We start from the raw sequence: 19,354 nt of genomic DNA on the forward strand, positions 1-19,354 counted from the left end.
GTGTTTTCGTGGGCAGGTGTGTTCTTGCCTTGATGAGGTCACTGTGGTGAGGCTGGGGCCATGGGAGAGGTGTGTATCACAGCATCAAGAGGATGCTCACCTGTGCTCACTCTGTTGTTGGTCCTAGGTGACTGTGGAAGAGGTCATGACCACGACTGCATATCTGGACCTTTTCCTGCGTAGCATCTCTGAGCCAGCACTACTTGAGATCTTCCTCCGTTTTATCCTATTGCACCAGCACGAGAATGTCCACATCCTAGATACTCTCACGAGTCGAATCAACACCCCGTTTCGGGTAAGGAGAGTGCCAGAGGAAGGGAACTTACAACTCAGAACAGATTTCAGGAGAGTTTGTTTTGGGAATGAAATTATGAATATTCTCTTTTGCTCTCCCTTCCTTCCTTGCTTCCTTCCTTCCTTCCTTCCTTTCTTTCTCTTTCTTTCTATTTTTGGTTGTTGTTGTTTTGTGGCCATTACCTTCTTTCTATTTGGGTAGAGATGAATGGAATAATGCATTTTGCTCTCAGGGATCCTTCTGTCAAGAGGTGACACTTACTGCCTTTCCTAGGACATCTTTCGCTATTTCCCTGTTTTAGCACTTTCTTCTGTAGAACTAGCAGAATGCACTTCTGTAGGAGCAAGATGCAGGGGAACATGTGGGCTTAAGCACAGATAAAGCCAAGGAACCAGAGTGCATCAAGTCTAGGTGTTAGAGATCATGTTCCTGTCTATGAGTTTTCTTGAAATGGAAGTTTGTAAAGTTGTGAATTTGGGTGGTCATTCTTCATTTTGAAGCTCTGATTAACTTGAAAAATATTCCTCCCCAAAGGCTGTCTCTGTTTAATTGCAATTCTTGTTTTAAAAGCAAAAGAATGAGAATGTATATATCATTTGGTTTGTAACATATATAGAGATAATATATAACAATAATTGCACAAAGAGGGGGAAGAGGGAATAGACTTATATAGGAGTAATATTTCTATATTTCAGTAGAGCTAATTTAATATAAATTTGAAGTAAATTCTGATAAGTTAAAATGTATACTGGAAGCCCTAGAGCAACCACTAAGAAAATAACTTAAAAAATAGTGGAAAAATCATTTAAAGGAATTAAAATGTTATACTAGGGAAAATATTCAATTAGCACTACACTTAACAGCAACATAATACACATTCTCCTCAACTGTACATGGAATATTCTCCAAGACAGATCATGTGCTAGGCCATATAACAAGCCTCAGTGAATTTAAGAGGATTGAAATCATGCAAAGCATGTTCTCTGATCATGATGGATGGAAATTAAAAAATTATTGACAGAAAGAAATTTGGGAAGTTCACAAATACATGGAAATTAACACACTTCTAATCAGTGGGTCAAAGAAGAAATCACAAGGGAAATGAGAATTTACTTTGAGATAAATGAGAATGAAGACAAAATATACCCAGACTTACGAGATACAGTGAAAGCATTGTTTAAAGGGAAATATATAGTTGTGAACACATATGTTAAAAAGAAAGAGCTCAAAGCAGTAACCTAAGCTTCTGCTTTAACACACTGGAAAAAGAAGAGCAAACAAAGCAGGCAGAAAGAAAACAATAAGGATTAGAGCAGAAATTAATGAAATGGAAAATTTTAAAAATGGAGAAAATAGGTGAAATAAAAAGTTGGTTCTTTGACAAGATTCACAAACCTTTAGCTAGGCTGAGAAAAAAAGAGGGAAGTCTCAAATTACTAAAATGAGAAATGAAAGAGGAGGATATTACTATCAACCTTACAGAAATAAAAACAATGACTACTATGAGCAACTGTATGCCAAAGGATGACTTAGATGAAATAGACAAATTCTAGAAAGACACAAACTTATGAAATGGAAAATCTAAATAAATTTATATCAAAATAAGATTAAAATAGAAATTTAAAAAAACTGCTCACAAAGAAAAGCCCAGACCCAGATGGCCTCACTGGTGAATTCTATCAAACATTTAGGCACTAGTTAAAAAGTAATGTCAGCAAAATGGTGGAATAGGAAGACCCAGGCCCTTATTCCTTCACAGAGAAACCCACTTAACAAAAATTTATGGACCAAACTACCTTTGTAAGAACTTCAGAAACTTTGTAAGAACACCAGTTAAGAGGTTGTAGCACAAAGCCAAGAAGAGACATATTGAAGTGTGCAGGAAAATTGGTGGCATTATTACCTGCTCTAGCTGTGCCCCTCCCCAACACAGTGTGGCAAGATCCAGAGAAAACTCCAACTACTGACTTTTACCTTGTGAGGGAAAGAAAAGAGTGAATTGCTTGCTTCACATTGCTTCTTAGGTTCTGTCTGTTTATTGGGAAAAGAGGAATAAAATAGCTGTAAGACACACAGAAAACAACAAAACGGAAATAGTAAGTCCTTCCACCTCAGTAATTATTTTAAATGTAGATGGATTAAACACTCCAATCAAAAGATATAAACTGGCTAAATAGATAAAAAACAAGATCCAAGCATATACTGTCTAAAAGACACTCACTTTCGATCTAAGAACATGCATGAGCTGAAAGTCAAAAGATGGAAAAATATATCCTATACAAATGGTAACTAAAAGAAAGCAGAGGTGGTTGTACTTATATTTAAAAATTAGACTTTAAGATAAAGAGACAAAAAGGACACAAGAGATAAGGAATGACATTATGTAATGATAAAAGGGTCAATTCACTAGTAAGATATAAATATTATACGTAATATATGCATGTAAAAATTATATATCTGTATATATATGCATGTAACATCAGAATTCCCAGATATATGAAGCAAACATTGACAGAATTACAGAAAGAAATAGACAGCTGCACAATAATAGTAGGAGACTTCAATGCCCTACTTAAATAGTGGATAAAAATATCAGACAGAAGATAAAGAAGGAAACAGGATTTGAACAACACTATAAACCAATTGGACCTGACAGACATATACCAAATACTCCACCCAGCAATGGCAGGACATACGTTCTCCTCAAGTGCACGTGGAACATTCTCCAGGACAGACCACTTGTTAGGTCACAAAACAAAGTTTAACACGTTTACAAAAATTGAAAGCACACAAATAATTTTTTTCTGACTGCAATGGAATGAAACTAGAAATAAATAGCAGAAGGAAAAGTGGAAAAAATTATGAATACATACAACTTAAACAACACATTCTTGGGCCAGAGAAGAAATCACAAGGGAATTTAGAAAATATCTGGAGACAAGTGAAAATGAAAGCACAGTATACCAAAACTTATGAGATGCAGTGAAAGCAGTACTAAGAGGGAATTTTAAAGCTGTAAACACTTAGGTTAAAAAAGAAAATCTTGAAGCAACAGCCTAACTATGCATCTTCAGGAACTAGACAAAGAAGAATGAACTAAACTCAAAGTTAGCAGAAGGAAGGAAATGATAAAGATCAGAGCAAAAAATCAATGAAATAAAGAATAGAAAAACCAATGAAACCAAGACTTGGTTTTTTAAAACAACAGCAACAATATTGATTGACCATTAGCTGGATTAACTAAGAAAAAAGAGATGACTCAAATAACTGAAATCAGAAATGAGAGAGGCGACATTACACCTTATGCCACACAAATAAAAAAGAGCCTACCACAAACAATTATACACCAACAAACTGGATGACCTAGAAGACCTAGATACATTCTTAGAAACACATAGCGTATCAAGGCTGAATCATGAAGAAATAAAAAAAAAAATCTGAACAGACTTGCCTCAAGTAAGGAGATCAAAGCTGTAATGATAATTGAAAAATCTTAAAGAAAAACCTAGGACCAGATGGCTTCACTCTAGTGGTCTACCAAACATATAAAGAAGAATTAACATCAGTCCTCCTTGAACTCCTAAAAACTTGAAGATCCAGGAACATTTTCAAACTAATTTTATGAGTCCGGTATTGCCCTGATACCAAAGCTAGACAAAGATACTTCAAGAAAACTAGAGGCCAGTATCCCTGATGACTATTGATGCAAACATCTTTAACAAAATACTAGCAAAAAGCATTAAACAGCACATGATAAGGATTGTATAACATGACCAAGTGTGACTTATTCCTAGAATGCAATGATGCTTCACCATATGAAAGTCAGTCAGTGTAATATACCACATTAACAGAATGAAGGACAAAACCCACAGGGTCATCTCAATTGATACAGAAAAAGCGCTTGACAAATTCAACACCCTTTCATGATAAAAGCACTCAACAAACTAGAAATATAAAGAAACAACTACAACATATTAAAGGCCTTATATGAAAAGCCTGCAGCTAACATCTTACTCAATGGTGAAAGACTAAAAGCTTTTTCTCCGAAATCAGGAACAAGGCAAGGATGCCCACTTAGAGGTCCTAGCCAGAGCAATTAGGCAAGAGAAAGAAATAGAAGGCATTTAAATTGGATAGAAAGAAGTTAAATTGTGTCTGTTTGTAGACAACATAATCATATATATAGAAAACCCTAAAGATGTCACCAAAAAACTGTTAGAACTAACAAGCGAGTTCAGTAAAGTTACAGGATACAAAGTCAACGCACATAAATAACTTCTATATATTAACTATGAACAATTCGAAAAGGAAATTTTAAAAAGTTCTTTATAATAGCATCAAAAAGAATAAAATACTTAGGAATAAACTTAACTGAGGAGGTGAAAGACTTGTGCACTGAAAACTACAAAACATTGAAAGAAATGAAAGAAGAACAAATGGAAAGACATTCCATGTTCATGGGTTGAAAAACTTATTTTCATTAAAATGGCCATATTACTCAAAAGCAATCTACAGATTCCATGCAATTTGTAACAAAATCCCAGTGGCATTTTTTGGGCAGAAATAGACAAAATTTATATGAAATCTCAAGGGACCCTGAATAGCTGAAATAATATTGAAAAAGAAGGAAAAAGTTGGAGAGCTCACATTTCCTTAAAACAGATTACAAAGCTATAGTAATAAAAAACAGTGTGGGACTAGCATAAAGACCAATGAAACAGAATAGGAAACAGAATGAAACAGAAATGAACCGTTGTATTATGGTCAAATGATCTTTGACAGGGGTGCCAAGACTGCACAATAGGAAAGGATGGTTTCATCAACAAATGGTAATGGTAAAACTGGATATCCACATGCAAAAGAATGAAGTTGAACCCTTACTTTACACCATATAAAAAAATTAACTCAAAATGTATCAAAGACCTAAACATGAGATCTGAAACTACAAAACTCCTAGAAGAAAACATGGAGGAAAACTTCATAGCAATGGATTTTGTAATAATTTCTTGGATATGACACCAGAAGCGTAGGGAAAAATAGACAGATGGGAGTACATCAAACTTAACAATTTAGGCATATCAAATGAAATAATCAACAAGATGAAAGGGCAACCTACAGAATGGGAGAAAATATTTATGAGTCATATATCTGATAAGGGGTAGTATCCAGAATATATAAAAAGTTCTGTAACTCACCACCAACCAAAAACCCAAATAATCTAACTTAAAAATAAAGTACTTGAATATTTCTATGAAGAAGACTTACAAAGGACCAAAAAACATATGAAAAGATTAGAGAAGTGCAAATCAAAACCACAATGAGATATTATCTCATATTCATTAGGGTGGCCACTATCCAAAAAACAGAAAAAGTAAGTGTTTGTGAGAATGTGGAAATACTGGAACCTTTGTGCCTTGTTTATGGGAATGTAAAGTGGTACAGCCATTATGGAAAACAGCATGGAGGTTTCTCAAGAAATTAAACATAGGATTAGTACATTATCCAGCAATCCCACTTCTGGGTATATATCTAAAAGAATTTAAAGCACGATCTTGAACAGATATTTGTACACCCATGTTCATTGCAGCATCATTCACAATAGCCAAGAGGTTGAAGCAACCTAGATTGTCCATTGATGGATGAATGGATAAGAGAGTATGTTATATATATACAATGGAATGGAATGTTATTCACCCTTAAAAAAAAGAAGGAAATCTTGTCACATGCTACAACACGGATGATCTTTGAGGGTATTATGCGAAGTGAAGTAAGCCAGTCACAAAAAGACAAACTGTAGGATTCCACTCATGTAAGGGATCTAAAATAGTCAGACTTAAAGAAACAGAGGGTAAAATAATGGTTTCCAGGAGCTGGGTGGTAGGGAAAATGGGGAGTTGTTCGGTGGTTACTGAGTTTCAGTTTTGCAAAATGTAAATGTTTTAGAGATCTGTTGCACAGCAATGTGAATATAGTCACCACTAGTGATTTGTATGCTTAAAAATCATTGAGATGTTAAATTTTATGTTATGTGTTCTTTATCAATTTAAAAAATGAATAATTAATACAAATTCTTCACAGACTCTTTCAAAAATTAGAAGAGGAGGAAATACATCTAAACTCATTCCATGAAGCCAGTGTTATTCTGATTCCAAAACTAAACAAAGACACCACAGGAAAACTCTACACTAACATCTACTATGAATATGGGCTCCCCAGTTCTCAATAAAACACTAGCAAATGAAATCTAGAATAAATAGAAAGGATTATACACTATGATCAAGTGGGATATATCAAACTAGGATCGTAAAGCTGGTTTAAAGTCTGAAAATCAATTAATGTAATACATTGTATCAAGATAAAGGAAAACATCATGATTATCAACAGCATACTCAACAAACTAGAAATAGAGGGGAACTTCCTAGCAATCTGATAAAGGGCATCTATGAAAAAGTCAGAGCTAACATTATACTTAATAGTGAAGAATGTTTTTCACTAAGATAAAGAAGAAGATATCTTCTCTCCTCAATTCTATTCAAGATGGTACTTCATTCTAGCCAGGGCAATTAAATAAGAAAATGAAATAAACACATTTATATTAAAAGTAAAATAATCAGTATTTGTAGATGACATGCTCTTGTATGTAAAAAACTAAGGAATGCACTAAAATTGTTAGAATGAATGAATCTAGTAAGGTTGCAGATACAAGATTAATGTACAAAAATCAATTTACAATAACATCAAAAGAATAAAATATGAATAAATTTTACAAAAGAAGGGCAAAACTTATGCTGCAAAAACTATAAAACATTGTTTAAATTAAAGAAGACCTAAATAAAAGGGAAAACACCCAGTGTTCATAGACCAGAAGACTTAATATTGTTAATATAGGAATACTCCACAAATCGATCTATAGTTTCAGTGCTTTTCTATAAAACTCCTATCTCGCCTATTTGTTGAAATAGATAAGCTGACTCTAAAATTCATATGGAAATGCAGTGGACCCAACAAACTTGAAGAAACAAGTTGGAGAACTCACCGTACCTGGTTTCAAAACTTTCTACAAAGCTACAGTAATCAAAGCAGTGTGGTGCAGGATAGACATACAGATCAGTGGAAGAGAATTGAAAATCCAGAAATAAACTCATATATCCATGGTCAATTAGTTTTCAACAAGATTTCAAGACCACTCAGTGAGAGAAAGAATAGTCTTTTTAACAAATGGTGCTGAGACAATTGGATATCCATGTGCAAAATAATAAGGCTGAATCCACACCTCATGCCATATATAAAAATTAACTCAAAATGGACCAAAGACCTAAATGTAAGAGCTAAAACTATAAAACTCTTAGAAGAAATCATAGGAGTAAATCCTTGTAGTCTTGACCGTGTTTTCTTAGATATGACACCAAAAGCATGAACAACAACAAATGAAAAAATTGATAAATTGGAAATTATCAAAATTAAAAACTTTTGCCTTCAAGGGACAACAGCAGGAACTTGAAAAGACAATTCACACAATGGTAGGAAAGTTTTGCAAATCATATATCTGATAAGGTACTTGTATACAGAATAAACAACTCCTACAACTCAATAATATAAAGACAAATACACCCTGCTGCTCACCGTTAACAGTGAGCTGTAGGGGTTACTATGCAGTCTGATAAATTAACAGTGATTTGCAGGGTTTACTGTGGCAATGGATAAGAAGGAAACCTAGGGGGAGGAGCCAAGATGGCCGAATAGGAACAGCTCCGGTCTACAGCTCCCAGCGTGAGCGACGCAGAAGTCGGGTGATTTCTGCATTTCCATCTGAGGTACTGTGTTCATCTCACTAGGGAGTGCCAGACAGTGGGCGCAGGTCAGTGGGTGAGTGCACCGTGCGCCAGCCGAAGCAGGGGCAAGGCATTGCCTCACTCGGGAAGCGCAAGGCGTCAGGGAGTTCCCTTTCCAGGGGTGACAGACGGCACCTGGAAAATCGGGCCACTCCCACCTGAATACTGTGCTTTTGCGACGAGCTTAGGAAACGGTGCCCCAGGAGATTATAGCCCGCACCTGGCTCAGAGGGTCCTAAGCCCACGGAGTCTCGCTGATTGCTAGCACAGCAGTCTGAGATCAAACAGCAAGTCGGCAGCGAGGCTAGGGGAGGGGCGCCCGCCATTGCCCAGGTTCGCTTAGGTAAACAAAGCAGCCTGGAAGCTTAAACTGGGTGGAGCCCACCACAGCTCAAGGAGGCCTGCCTGCCTCTGTAGGCTCCACCTCTGGGGGCAGGGCACAGACAAACAAAAAGCAGTAACCTCTGCAGACTTAAATGTCCCTGTCTGACAGCTTTGAGGAGAGCAGTGGTTCTCCCAGCACGCAGCTGGAGATCTGAGAACGGGCAGACTGCCTCCTCAAGTGGGTCCCTGACCTCTGACCCCCAAGCAGCCTAACTGGGAGGCACCCCCCAGCAGGGGCAGACTGACACCTCACACGGCCAGCCAGGTACTCCAACAGACCTGCAGCTGAGGGTCCTGTCTGTTAGAAGGAAAACTAACAGAAAGGACATCCACACCAAAAACCCATCTGTACATCACCATCATCAAAGACCAAAAGTAGATAAAACCACAAAGATGAGGAAAAAACAGAGCAGAAAAACTGGAAACTCTAAAAAGCAGAGTGCCTCTCCTCCTCCAAAGGAGTACAGTTCCTCACCAGCAATGGAACAAAGCTGGACGGAGAATGACTTTGATGAGCTGAGAGAAGAAGGCTTCAGACGATCAAATTACTCCGAGCTATGGGAGGATATTCAAACCAAAGGCAAAGAAGTTGAAAACTTTGAAAAAAATTTAGAAGAATGTATAACTGGAATAACCAATACAGAGAAGTGCTTAAAGGAGCTGATGGAGCTGAAAACCAAGGCTCGAGAACTACGTGAAGAATGCAGAAGCCTCAGGAGCCGATGCGATCAAATGGAAGAAAGGGTATCAGCCCTGGAAGATGAAATGAATGAAATGAAGCGAGAAGGGAAGTTTAGAGAAAAAAGAATAAAAAGAAACGCGCAAAGCCTCCAAGAAGTGTGGGACTATGTGAAAAGACCAAATCTACGTCTGATTGGTGTACCTGAAAGTGACGGGGAGAATGGAAACAAGTTGGAAAACACTCTGCAGGATATTATCCAGGAGAACTTCCCCAATCTAGCAAGGCAGGCCAACATTCAGATTCAGGAAATACAGAGAACGCCACAAAGATACTCCTCGAGAAGAGCAACTCCAAGACACATAATTGTCAGATTCACCAAAGTTGAAATGAAGGAAAAAATGTTAAGGGCAGCCAGAGAGAAAGGTCGGGTTACCCACAAAGGGAAGCCCATCAGACTAACAGCAGATCTCTCAGCAGAAACCCTACAAGCCAGAAGAGAGTGGGGGCCAATATCCAACATTCTTAAAGAAAAGAATTTTCAACCCAGAATTTCATATCCAGCCAAACTAAGCTTCATAAGTGAAGGAGAAATAAAATAATTTACAGACAAGCAAATGCTGAGAGATGTTGTCACCACCAGGCCTGCCCTAAAAGAGCTCCTGAAGGAAGCGCTAAACATGGAAAGGCACAACCGGTACCAGCCACTGCAAAATCATGCCAAAATGTAAAGACCATCGAGATTAGGAAGAGACTGCATCAACTAACGAGCAAAATAACCAGCTAACATCATAATGACAGGATCAAATTCACACATAACAGTATTAACTTTAAATGTAAATGGACTAAATGTTCCAATTAAAAGACACAGACTGGCAAATTGGATAAAGACTCAAGACCCATCAGTGTGCTGTATTCAGGAAACCCGTCTCACATGCAGAGACACACATAGGCTCAAAATAAAAGGATGGAGGAAGATCTACCAAGCAAATGGAAAACAAAAAAGGCAGGGGTTGCAATCCTAGTCTCTGATAAAACAGACTTTAAACCAACAAAGATCAAAAGAGACAAAGAAGGCCATTACATAATGGTAAAGGGATTAATTCAACAAGAAGAGCTAACTATCCTAAATATATATGCACCCAATACAGGAGCACCCAGATTCATAAAGCAAGTCCTGAGTGACCTACGAAGAGACTTAGACTCCCACACATTAATAATGGGAGACTTTAACACCCCACTGTCAATATTAGACAGATCAACGAGACAGAAAGTCAACAAGGATACCCAGGAATTGAACTCAGCTCTGCACCAAGCGGACCTAATAGACATCTACAGAACTCTCCACCCCAAATCAACAGAATATACATTTTTTTCAGCACCACACCACACCTATTCCAAAATTGACCACATACTTGGAAGTAAAGCTCTCCTCAATAAATGTAAAAGAACAGAAATTATAACAAACTATCTCTCAGATCACAGTGCAGTCAAGCTAGAACTCAGGATTAAGAATCTCACTCAAAACCACTCAACTACATGGAAACTGAACAACCTGCTCCTGAATGACTACTGGGTACATAACAAAATGAAGGCAGAAATAAAGATGTTCTTTGAAACCAACGAGAACCAAGACACAACATACCAGAATCTCTGGGACACATTCAAAGCAGTGTGTAGAGGGAAATTTATAGCACTAAACGCCCATAAGAGAAAGCAGGAAAGATCCAAAATTGACACCCTAACATCACAATTAAAAGAACTAGAAAAGCAAGAGCAAACACATTCTAAAGCTAGCAGAAGGCAAGAAATAACTAAAATCAGAGCAGAACTGAAGGAAATAGAGACACAAAAAACCCTTCAAAAAATTAATGAATCCAGGAGCTGGTTTTTTGAAAGGATCAACAAAATTGATAGACCGCTAGCAAGATTAATAAAGAAAAAAAGAAGAATCAAATAGATGCAATAAAAAATGATAAAGGGGATATCACCACCGATCCCACAGAAATACAAACTACCATCAGAGAATACTACAAACACCTCTACGCAAATAAACTAGAAAATCTAGAAGAAATGGATAAATTCCTCGACACATACACCCTCCCAAGACTAAACCAGGAGGAAGTTGAATCTCTGAATAGACCAATAACAGGAGCTGAAATTGTGGCAATAATCAATAGCTTACCAACCAAAAAAGTCCAGGACCAGATGGATTCACAGCCGAATTCTACCAGAGGTACAAGGAGGAACTGGTACCATTCCTTTTGAAACTATTCCAATCAATAGAAAAAGAGGGAATCCTCCCTAACTCATTTTATGAGGCCAGCATCATCCTGATACCAAAGCCGGGCAGACATACAACCAAAAAAGAGAATTTTAGACCAATATCCTTGATGAACATTGATGCAAAAATCCTCAATAAAATACTGGCAAACAGAATCCAGCAGCACATCAAAAAGCTTATCCACCATGATCAAGTGGGCTTCATCCCTGGGATGCAAGGCTGGTTCAATATACGCAAATCAATAAATGTAATCCAGCATATAAACAGAACCAAAGACAAAAACCACATGATTATCTCAATAGATGCAGAAAAGGCCTTTGACAAAATTCAACAGCCCTTCATGCTAAAAACTCTCAATAAATTAGGTATTGATGGGTCATATCTCAAAATAATAAGAGCTATTTATGACAAACCCACAGCCAATATCATACTGAATGGGCAAAAACTGGAAGCATTCCCTTTGAAAACTGGCACAAGACAGGGATGCCCTCTCTCACCACTTCTATTCAACATAGTGTTGGAAGTTCTGGCCAGGGCAATTAGGCAAGAGAAGGAAATAAAGGGTATTCAATGAGGAAAAGAGGAAGTCAAATTGTCCCTGTTTGCAGACGACATGATTGTATATCTAGAAAACCCCATTGTCTCAGCCCAAAATCTCCTTAAGCTGATAAGCAACTTCAGCAAAGTCTCAGGATACAAAATCAATGTACAAAAATCACAAGCATTCTTATACACCAATAACAGACAAACAGAGAGCCAAATCATGAGTGAACTCCCATTGACAATTGCTTCAAAGAGAATAAAATACCTAGGAATCCAACTTACAAGGGATGTGAAGGACCTCTTCAAGGAGAACTACAAACCACTGCTCAAGGAAATAAAAGAGGATACAAACAAATGGAAGAACATTCCATGCTCATGGGTAGGAAGAATCAATATCGTGAAAATGGCCATACTTCCCAAGGTAATTTACAGATTCAATGCCATCCCCATCAAGCTACCAATGACTTTCTTCACAGAATTGGAAAAAAACTACTTTAAAGTTCATATGGAACCAAAAAAGAGCCCGCATCGCCAAGTCAATCCTAAGCCAAAAGAACAAAGCTGGAGGCATCACACTACCTGACTTCAAACTCTACTACAAGGCTACAGTAACCAAAACAGCATGGTACTGGTACCAAAACAGAGATATAGATCAATGGAACAGAACAGAGCCCTCAGAAATAATGCCACATATCTACAACTATCTGATCTTTGACAAACCTGAGAAAAAGAAGAAATGGGGAAAGGATTCCCTATTTAATAAATGGTGCTGGGAAAACTGGCTAGCCATATGTAGAAAGCTGAAACTGGATCCCTTCCTTACACCTTATACAAAAATCAATTCAAGATGGATTAAAGACTTAAACGTTAGACCTAAAACCATAAAAACCCTAGAAGAAAACCTAGGCATTACCATTCAGGACATAGGCATGGGCAAGGACTTCATGTCTAAAACACCAAAAGCAATGGCAACAAAAGCCAAAATTGACAAATGGGATCTAATTAAACTAAAGAGCTTCTGCACAGCAAAAGAAACTACCATCAGAGTGAACAGGCAACCTACAAAATGGGAGAAAATTTTCGCAACCTACTCATCTGACAAAGGGCTAATATCCAGAATCTACAATGAACTCAAACAAATCTACAAGAAAAAAACAAACAACCCCATCAAAAAGTGGGCGAAGGACATGAACAGACATTTCTCAAAAGAAGACATTTATGCAGCCAAAAAGCACATGAAAAAATGCTCACCATCACTGGCCATCAGAGAAATGCAAATCAAAACCACAATGAGATACCATCTCACACCAGTTAGAATGGCAATCATTAAAAAGTCAGGAAACAACAGGTGCTGGAGAGGATGTGGAGAAATAGGAACACTTTTACACTGTTGGTGGGACTGTAAACTAGTTCAACCCTTGTGGAAGTCAGTGTGGTGATTCCTCAGGGATCTAGAACTAGAAATTCCATTCGACCCAGCCATCCCATTACTGGGTATATACCCAAAGGACTATAAATCATGCTGCTATAAAGACACATGCACACGTATGTTTATTGCGGCATTATTCACAATAGCAAAGACTTGGAACCAACCCAAATGTCCAACAATGATAGACTGGGTTAAGAAAATGTGGCACATATACACCATGGAATACTATGCAGCCATAAAAAATGATGAGTTCATGTCCTTTGTAGGGACATGGATGAAATTGGAAATCATCATTCTCAGTAAACTATCGCAAGAACAAAAAACCAAACACCGCATATTCTCACTCATAGGTGGGAATTGAACAATGAGAACACATGGACACAGGAAGGGGAACATCACACTTCGGGGACTGTTGAAGGGTGGCGGGAGGGGGGAGGGATAGCATTGGGAGATATACCTAATGCTAGATGACGAGTTGGTGGGTGCAGCGCACCAGCATGGCACATGTATACATATGTAACTTACCTGCACATTGCGCACATGTACCATAAAACCTAAAGTATAATAATAATAATAATAATAATAATAAAGGAAAGCAAACTGAGCTGGGGAAAGGAGGTGTTGGATGGTAATATTGTGAGACAGAACAGAAAGATTTCTTAAGGGAGGTGATGCCTAAGCTAAGACTTTGAGAATAGATAGGAGTTAGCCTGTGGGGGGAGTCAGGAAAAGGCATTGCATTTAATGGAACCACATGTGCAAAGACTTGGAATCGGAGCAGAGTATGTTGCTTCTAGCTAACTACAAGTATATGACCTGCCCTGAGGATAAGAGATGTTTTGGGTTAGGCTAAGTACAGCTCTTTCTTTATAGCATTGTTGTGGATTTCATTGGCCAGATTTTAAGCCCAACCTGCCTAGAAGACAGACTAGCATTTATTCTCCTGTACAAAGAATGAGAGCTTAAAATTACTTAAATGGGCCAGTATGATTGTTAAAAGCTTACTCTCAAAAGGGTACAAAGATTCTACAATACACCTTTGGGTATCTCCCCTATTTGGCAGCTTACCTTCTCTTTCTGGAAATCAGTGATTGATAGAATTCTTGTTTTTTAAAGAACTTTTTAGAAAAGAACATTATCTCACCCTCAGCACAATGGGAAATGGAACCAAGGAAGATGCCCCAAAGCCAAGAGAGGAGCTGAGCTTGAGGCTAAGAACTCTGAAGGGAGACTTGGCTAGGTTATATGCAATTTTCTGTGAGCCCTGTCTTGTAAATAACTAATGTCATATTTGAAAATAACTCAGGAAAACAAATTACCTAAATAGGAGATTGTGTGTGTGTGTGTGTGTGTGTGTGTGTGTGTGTGTGTGTGTATGTGAGAGAGAGAGAGAGAATTGGAGAATTGTAGGTAGAATGTTTATCTATCTGGATCTTTAAAAGTTGGAAATATGAGCCCAGACATTTTTGTAGGAAGATAATTCTGCACAGTGGCATAATTCCAGACACTGGCTTTCTCTAATCAAATCCTATAGGAGAATTGATATCCTGAATACACATTCTCCCTGGCAGCAGCATGCTTTTTATCAAAACTGCTAAAAAAAAAAAAAAGAGGCCATTTTATTTTGTGATTCTGATTTATTTACCATCTGTGGGGAGTAGAGTTATCGTTCCAACATCTGAACTAGAATGTGTGTCTCTTGCTTCCCAGCTTTGTGTGGTGTCCCTGGCATTATTCAGAACTCTCATTGGTTTACATTGTGAAGATGTGATGTTACAGCTAGTTCTAAGGTGAGTTGCCTTTTTTGTTTCCTTTAAAGAAAAATTCACTTTATATTACTTTATATTCATATACTTTATAATATTTATATACTTTATATTACTTTGGTCATATAAGCTAAAAAGGGGCCAAGCGTCTAAGGAAGAAAATTATCAAGAACATTAATTTATTTTTTGCATTGTTTCCCAAGGTTAATTTTATTTGTACTATTAAAAGTTTTTAGAGGGCCATATGCATTATATTGTAAATGTGCTCCTGGAAATTATAGATAGAATGCTTGAAAATGTTCAGAAGTATTATAAAAGCTATTCTGGTCTGTGGCTGAATGTCTTTCTCCTGAAGTGCATTTATAGGGGACTTTTGCTATTAAAAGCAAGTGTTCCAAATATTGTCAAAGTGTGATGCTGGAAACTAGTTAGAAATGCAAATTCTTGGTCTCCTCTCAGACCTACTGAATCAGAAACTCTGGGGTTAGGGCCCAGCAAGCCATGTTTTAACAAATTCCGGGGGATTCTGATGCACTACTAAGTTTGAGAACCACTTTGAGGAGTGATACTGTGCAGGCATAACATCTTGCAAAAGAGAGCGATTACAAAATGAGTCTGAAAAAGCTGGTGGTGGCCTATTGTGGAGGGCCTTATAGAATTGTCAGGAGAGTATCACCTATTAGTTTTTCAAGTTTAAAAGAGCTTTTGAACTTGTTATGGTTTTAGATTAGGTCATCAGTAGCTAATCTTAAGGATTAGCAGAAAAAAGAAACACCCTGGGTAGTCTGGGTAGAGCATTATTTATCTGTCCTAAAAGGATTATGTTAGCTCCTCATCAAGCCTCTACTGATATATGACAGAATGCATTAGCAAGGCCTGAATGAAATCCAGAACAACTTGGCAAAGCCGTTTTTAGTGCCAAAAAAACCAGGCTTTTACTCCAAAGTGGGTAAAGCCTGATGGTATTTTAATGTTAAATTCTTAAATACTGCTTCTTTGATGGTAGGAAAACCAGCTGTCTTTTTCAGTGTACTTGGAAGCCTGGCCTTGATCTGGAGGTGCAGTGCAGAGCTTCCCAGCTCTGAGTCACCAAGTCAGATTTAGTCTAGGTGATGGAAGCTCTTGCTTGCTGGCTGTTCAGTGGCCTTTAGAAGGTGAGTGCTGATCACCCTTTTACTGCTCATATAGTGGTGTTTGTTGTGTTAAAAAAGTGTCCTCAGAGATGGCATCGGTAATGGCTTCTCTGGAGACCCAGACTTGCCCCTTATAAAGATGAAGAGATCAGCTCATGGTTGAAATACATAAATGTTCAAGTCAGGGCTAGTCATTTCTAGGGTGGGTGAGGACAAATATACCAGGAAAGTGCCTGAATGTTATGTTATCACAAGTTCTGAATGGAATAATGAAAAAAAAAAAAAATGCCAGACCTGACGTTAGGAAATGGGCTTGACTGCCTGGTCCTAGACTCTCTGGGCCCACGTTTCTTTAATGAGGATGATAGTGATAATAATAATAATATAGTTGCTCTTAATTGAATACTTCCTCTGTTTGTAATTCTGCTGTACTGCTTGAGGGATTCCACCAGGAGAGAAACTGAGAGGACATACACAGAAGTCAGTTGGGCACATAATAGGCATACAAGAAGCCATCGGCTCCTGGTATCCTTCTTCTGCACTGCTGATGTGACTTGGCCTGTTTTGGTTTTGGAGTATGCCACCTCATAAGGTTACTGGGAGGATCAAATGTGGTGATGTCTATGAAAATGTTTTGAAATGCTGTAAAGCAAGGTTGTGTAACCTGTGGCCTGCGGGCCACATGTGGCCCAGGACAGCTTTGAATGGGGCCCAACGCAAATTTGTAAACATTCTTAAAACATTATGAGATTTTTTTGCAATTTTTTTTTCTTTTAGCTATCATTAGTGCTAGTGTATTTTATGTGTGGCCCAAGACAATTCTTCTTCCAGTGTGGCCCAGGGAAGCCAAAAAATTAGACACACCTGCTGTAAAGTATAACACTCATTTTAAGGGAGGGAATTTTCTAGAAAGGACATTTTAAACTAATGAAAATAATTCTTTCCTGATTTAGAAGCTGTGCAAAAAGCAAAGCCAATAAAAAAATCTTTATTCTTCAAGTCATTTAAACATTATTTTAAGGGACATAAAAAATAGATTTATAATCTGTCCTTTTTGTTTGTTGCTGCCACTGCAGTCATTTGAATATACATGATAAACTTGCAGATCTGAGAGGCAGCAGAGCAGTGAAGATTATGTGACTGCGTTTAATGAAGGTATTTGTTATGTGATAAATAAATAATGACTATATGTCAATTTTTGTTACAACCCAAATACTAATAAATACCAACATTTCAAAATGATGATCCATTTGTAACAGATACTAGTTTCTTTCATTTGGCGAAATGTAAGTTGAAATAAGGTACCCCCAAAGACAGGATATTTTAGTGAACAGAAAACCAAGGAGAAATTGTCCACCTCCACGGATATGACATATGATAGGCCAAAGGCAGGCAGGAAATGCTGACAAGCAGTGAGGTAACAAATCTCTGCCATGCTCCTGGAACCTCCCAGTTGAGACAAAATTTAATTGCTTAATACATTGAATGCTATTTCTGAATATTCTGGTTAGAGAGTTTTTTTTCAGAAGTACTGGTCCATTGTCAGGTTTATGAACTGCCTTACCTGTTGTGTTCAGATAGAGGTTGTTTTGCCTGAAGAGAAGCTGTGTGTATACTTCAGGAACATTTTCATCTTGCATAGGAGCTAGGGGTCTGGAGGAAAGGAAAACAACAACAACAACAACAAAAAACCCTGTAAAGCCTGCCAGCCTAGGGGAAAATGAATAGGAGAAATATGGCCAGAACTTCTTTGAATCACAAATGATCTTTTTGAATTCACTAACATTGCTTTGTAGATTTTTGTCTATTGGTGCATTGTTGGGGTTATCATCCCAGAAGAGGCACTTCACTTAGCTTGTTGTACTTCACTGCCTTGTTTTGCTTGTGTTTATGGTCAGTGTAGCATAGGGCAATATGTATGCTTTGTTATCAATTGATTGTCACTGAATTATTTTAGAAGTGATGACGGTTTAATTTAATGACCGATATCCAAGAAAATAAGAAATAGGCCCAGGGTTATAAAGGGTTGGGGAAATAGTGAAAATCAGGGAGGACAATATATATGATATATATATATCATATATCATATTTTGGACAATATGTATGATATATATCATATATGATATATTTTGGACAATATGTATGATATATATCATATGATATCATATTTTGGACAATATGTATGATATATATGATACATACTTTATTTATATATTATATATATTTTTTCTTTTTTTCCTTCTGTGTTGGGGGATGGCTTTGCAAAATCTGGACCTCTGAAGTCAGATATTTATTAGTCTCTGATTATTTTTATAGTTTCATGAATTTAAATTCTCAAATAAAATACATATAATATAAATGAAAAGATAGTTTGATGATAAATACCTATACTAAATTCATAAGTGATTTTTCTGCTATTGACAGCCAATTCATTTTAATATTTGAAATTTGGGGACATTCTGGCATTCATTCTATTTCTAATCTTTTCCTGTGAGTGATGAAAAGACAGAGACAGAGGAGCACAGTCTGTTTTTCCTATTCTTTCTTCTGGGATGATCCTTCATTTTAAAGATACAGCAGAACCACTGCTTGTTTTCTTTTTTTCTTTTCTTTTGAAAATTGATGTATAATAGTTGCACATATTTTTGGGGTACACATGATATTTTGATGCATGCATGCACTGTGTAATAATCAAATCGGGATCATTAGGATATCTGTCATGTCAAGCATTTATCTTTGTGTTGGGAACATTACAATTATTTTCTTCTAGCTATTTTGAAATATACAATAAATTATTGTCAACTGTAATTTCTCTACTGTACTATTAAATACTAGCACTCTATCTAGCTGTATTTTTGTACCCCTTAACTAACTTCTTACCCCTTCCCTTCCCAGCCTCTGTAACCACGATTCTACTCTCTACTTCCATGAGATTCACTTTTGTAGCTCCCGCGTATGAGTGAGAACATGAGATATTTGTCTTTTTGTGCCTGGCTTATTTCACTTAAC

General features: G+C 37.3%; 1 protein-coding gene across 1 annotated transcript in view; it reads left to right on the forward strand.

Annotated features, from left to right (window-relative positions):
• Positions 1 to 19,354, forward strand: part of FHIP1A (FHF complex subunit HOOK interacting protein 1A) — a 256,592-nt gene that overhangs the window by 217,357 nt on the left and 19,881 nt on the right. The window contains exons 7-8 of the mRNA XM_002815215.4: positions 128 to 295; positions 15,157 to 15,236. Coding sequence (XP_002815261.1) covers positions 128 to 295; positions 15,157 to 15,236 — 248 coding nt within the window. The remainder of the gene's footprint in view (positions 1 to 127; positions 296 to 15,156; positions 15,237 to 19,354) is intronic.

The sequence above is a fragment of the Pongo abelii genome, chromosome 3 (genome assembly GCF_028885655.2).
Source record: "Pongo abelii isolate AG06213 chromosome 3, NHGRI_mPonAbe1-v2.0_pri, whole genome shotgun sequence".
NCBI lineage: Eukaryota > Metazoa > Chordata > Mammalia > Primates > Hominidae > Pongo > Pongo abelii.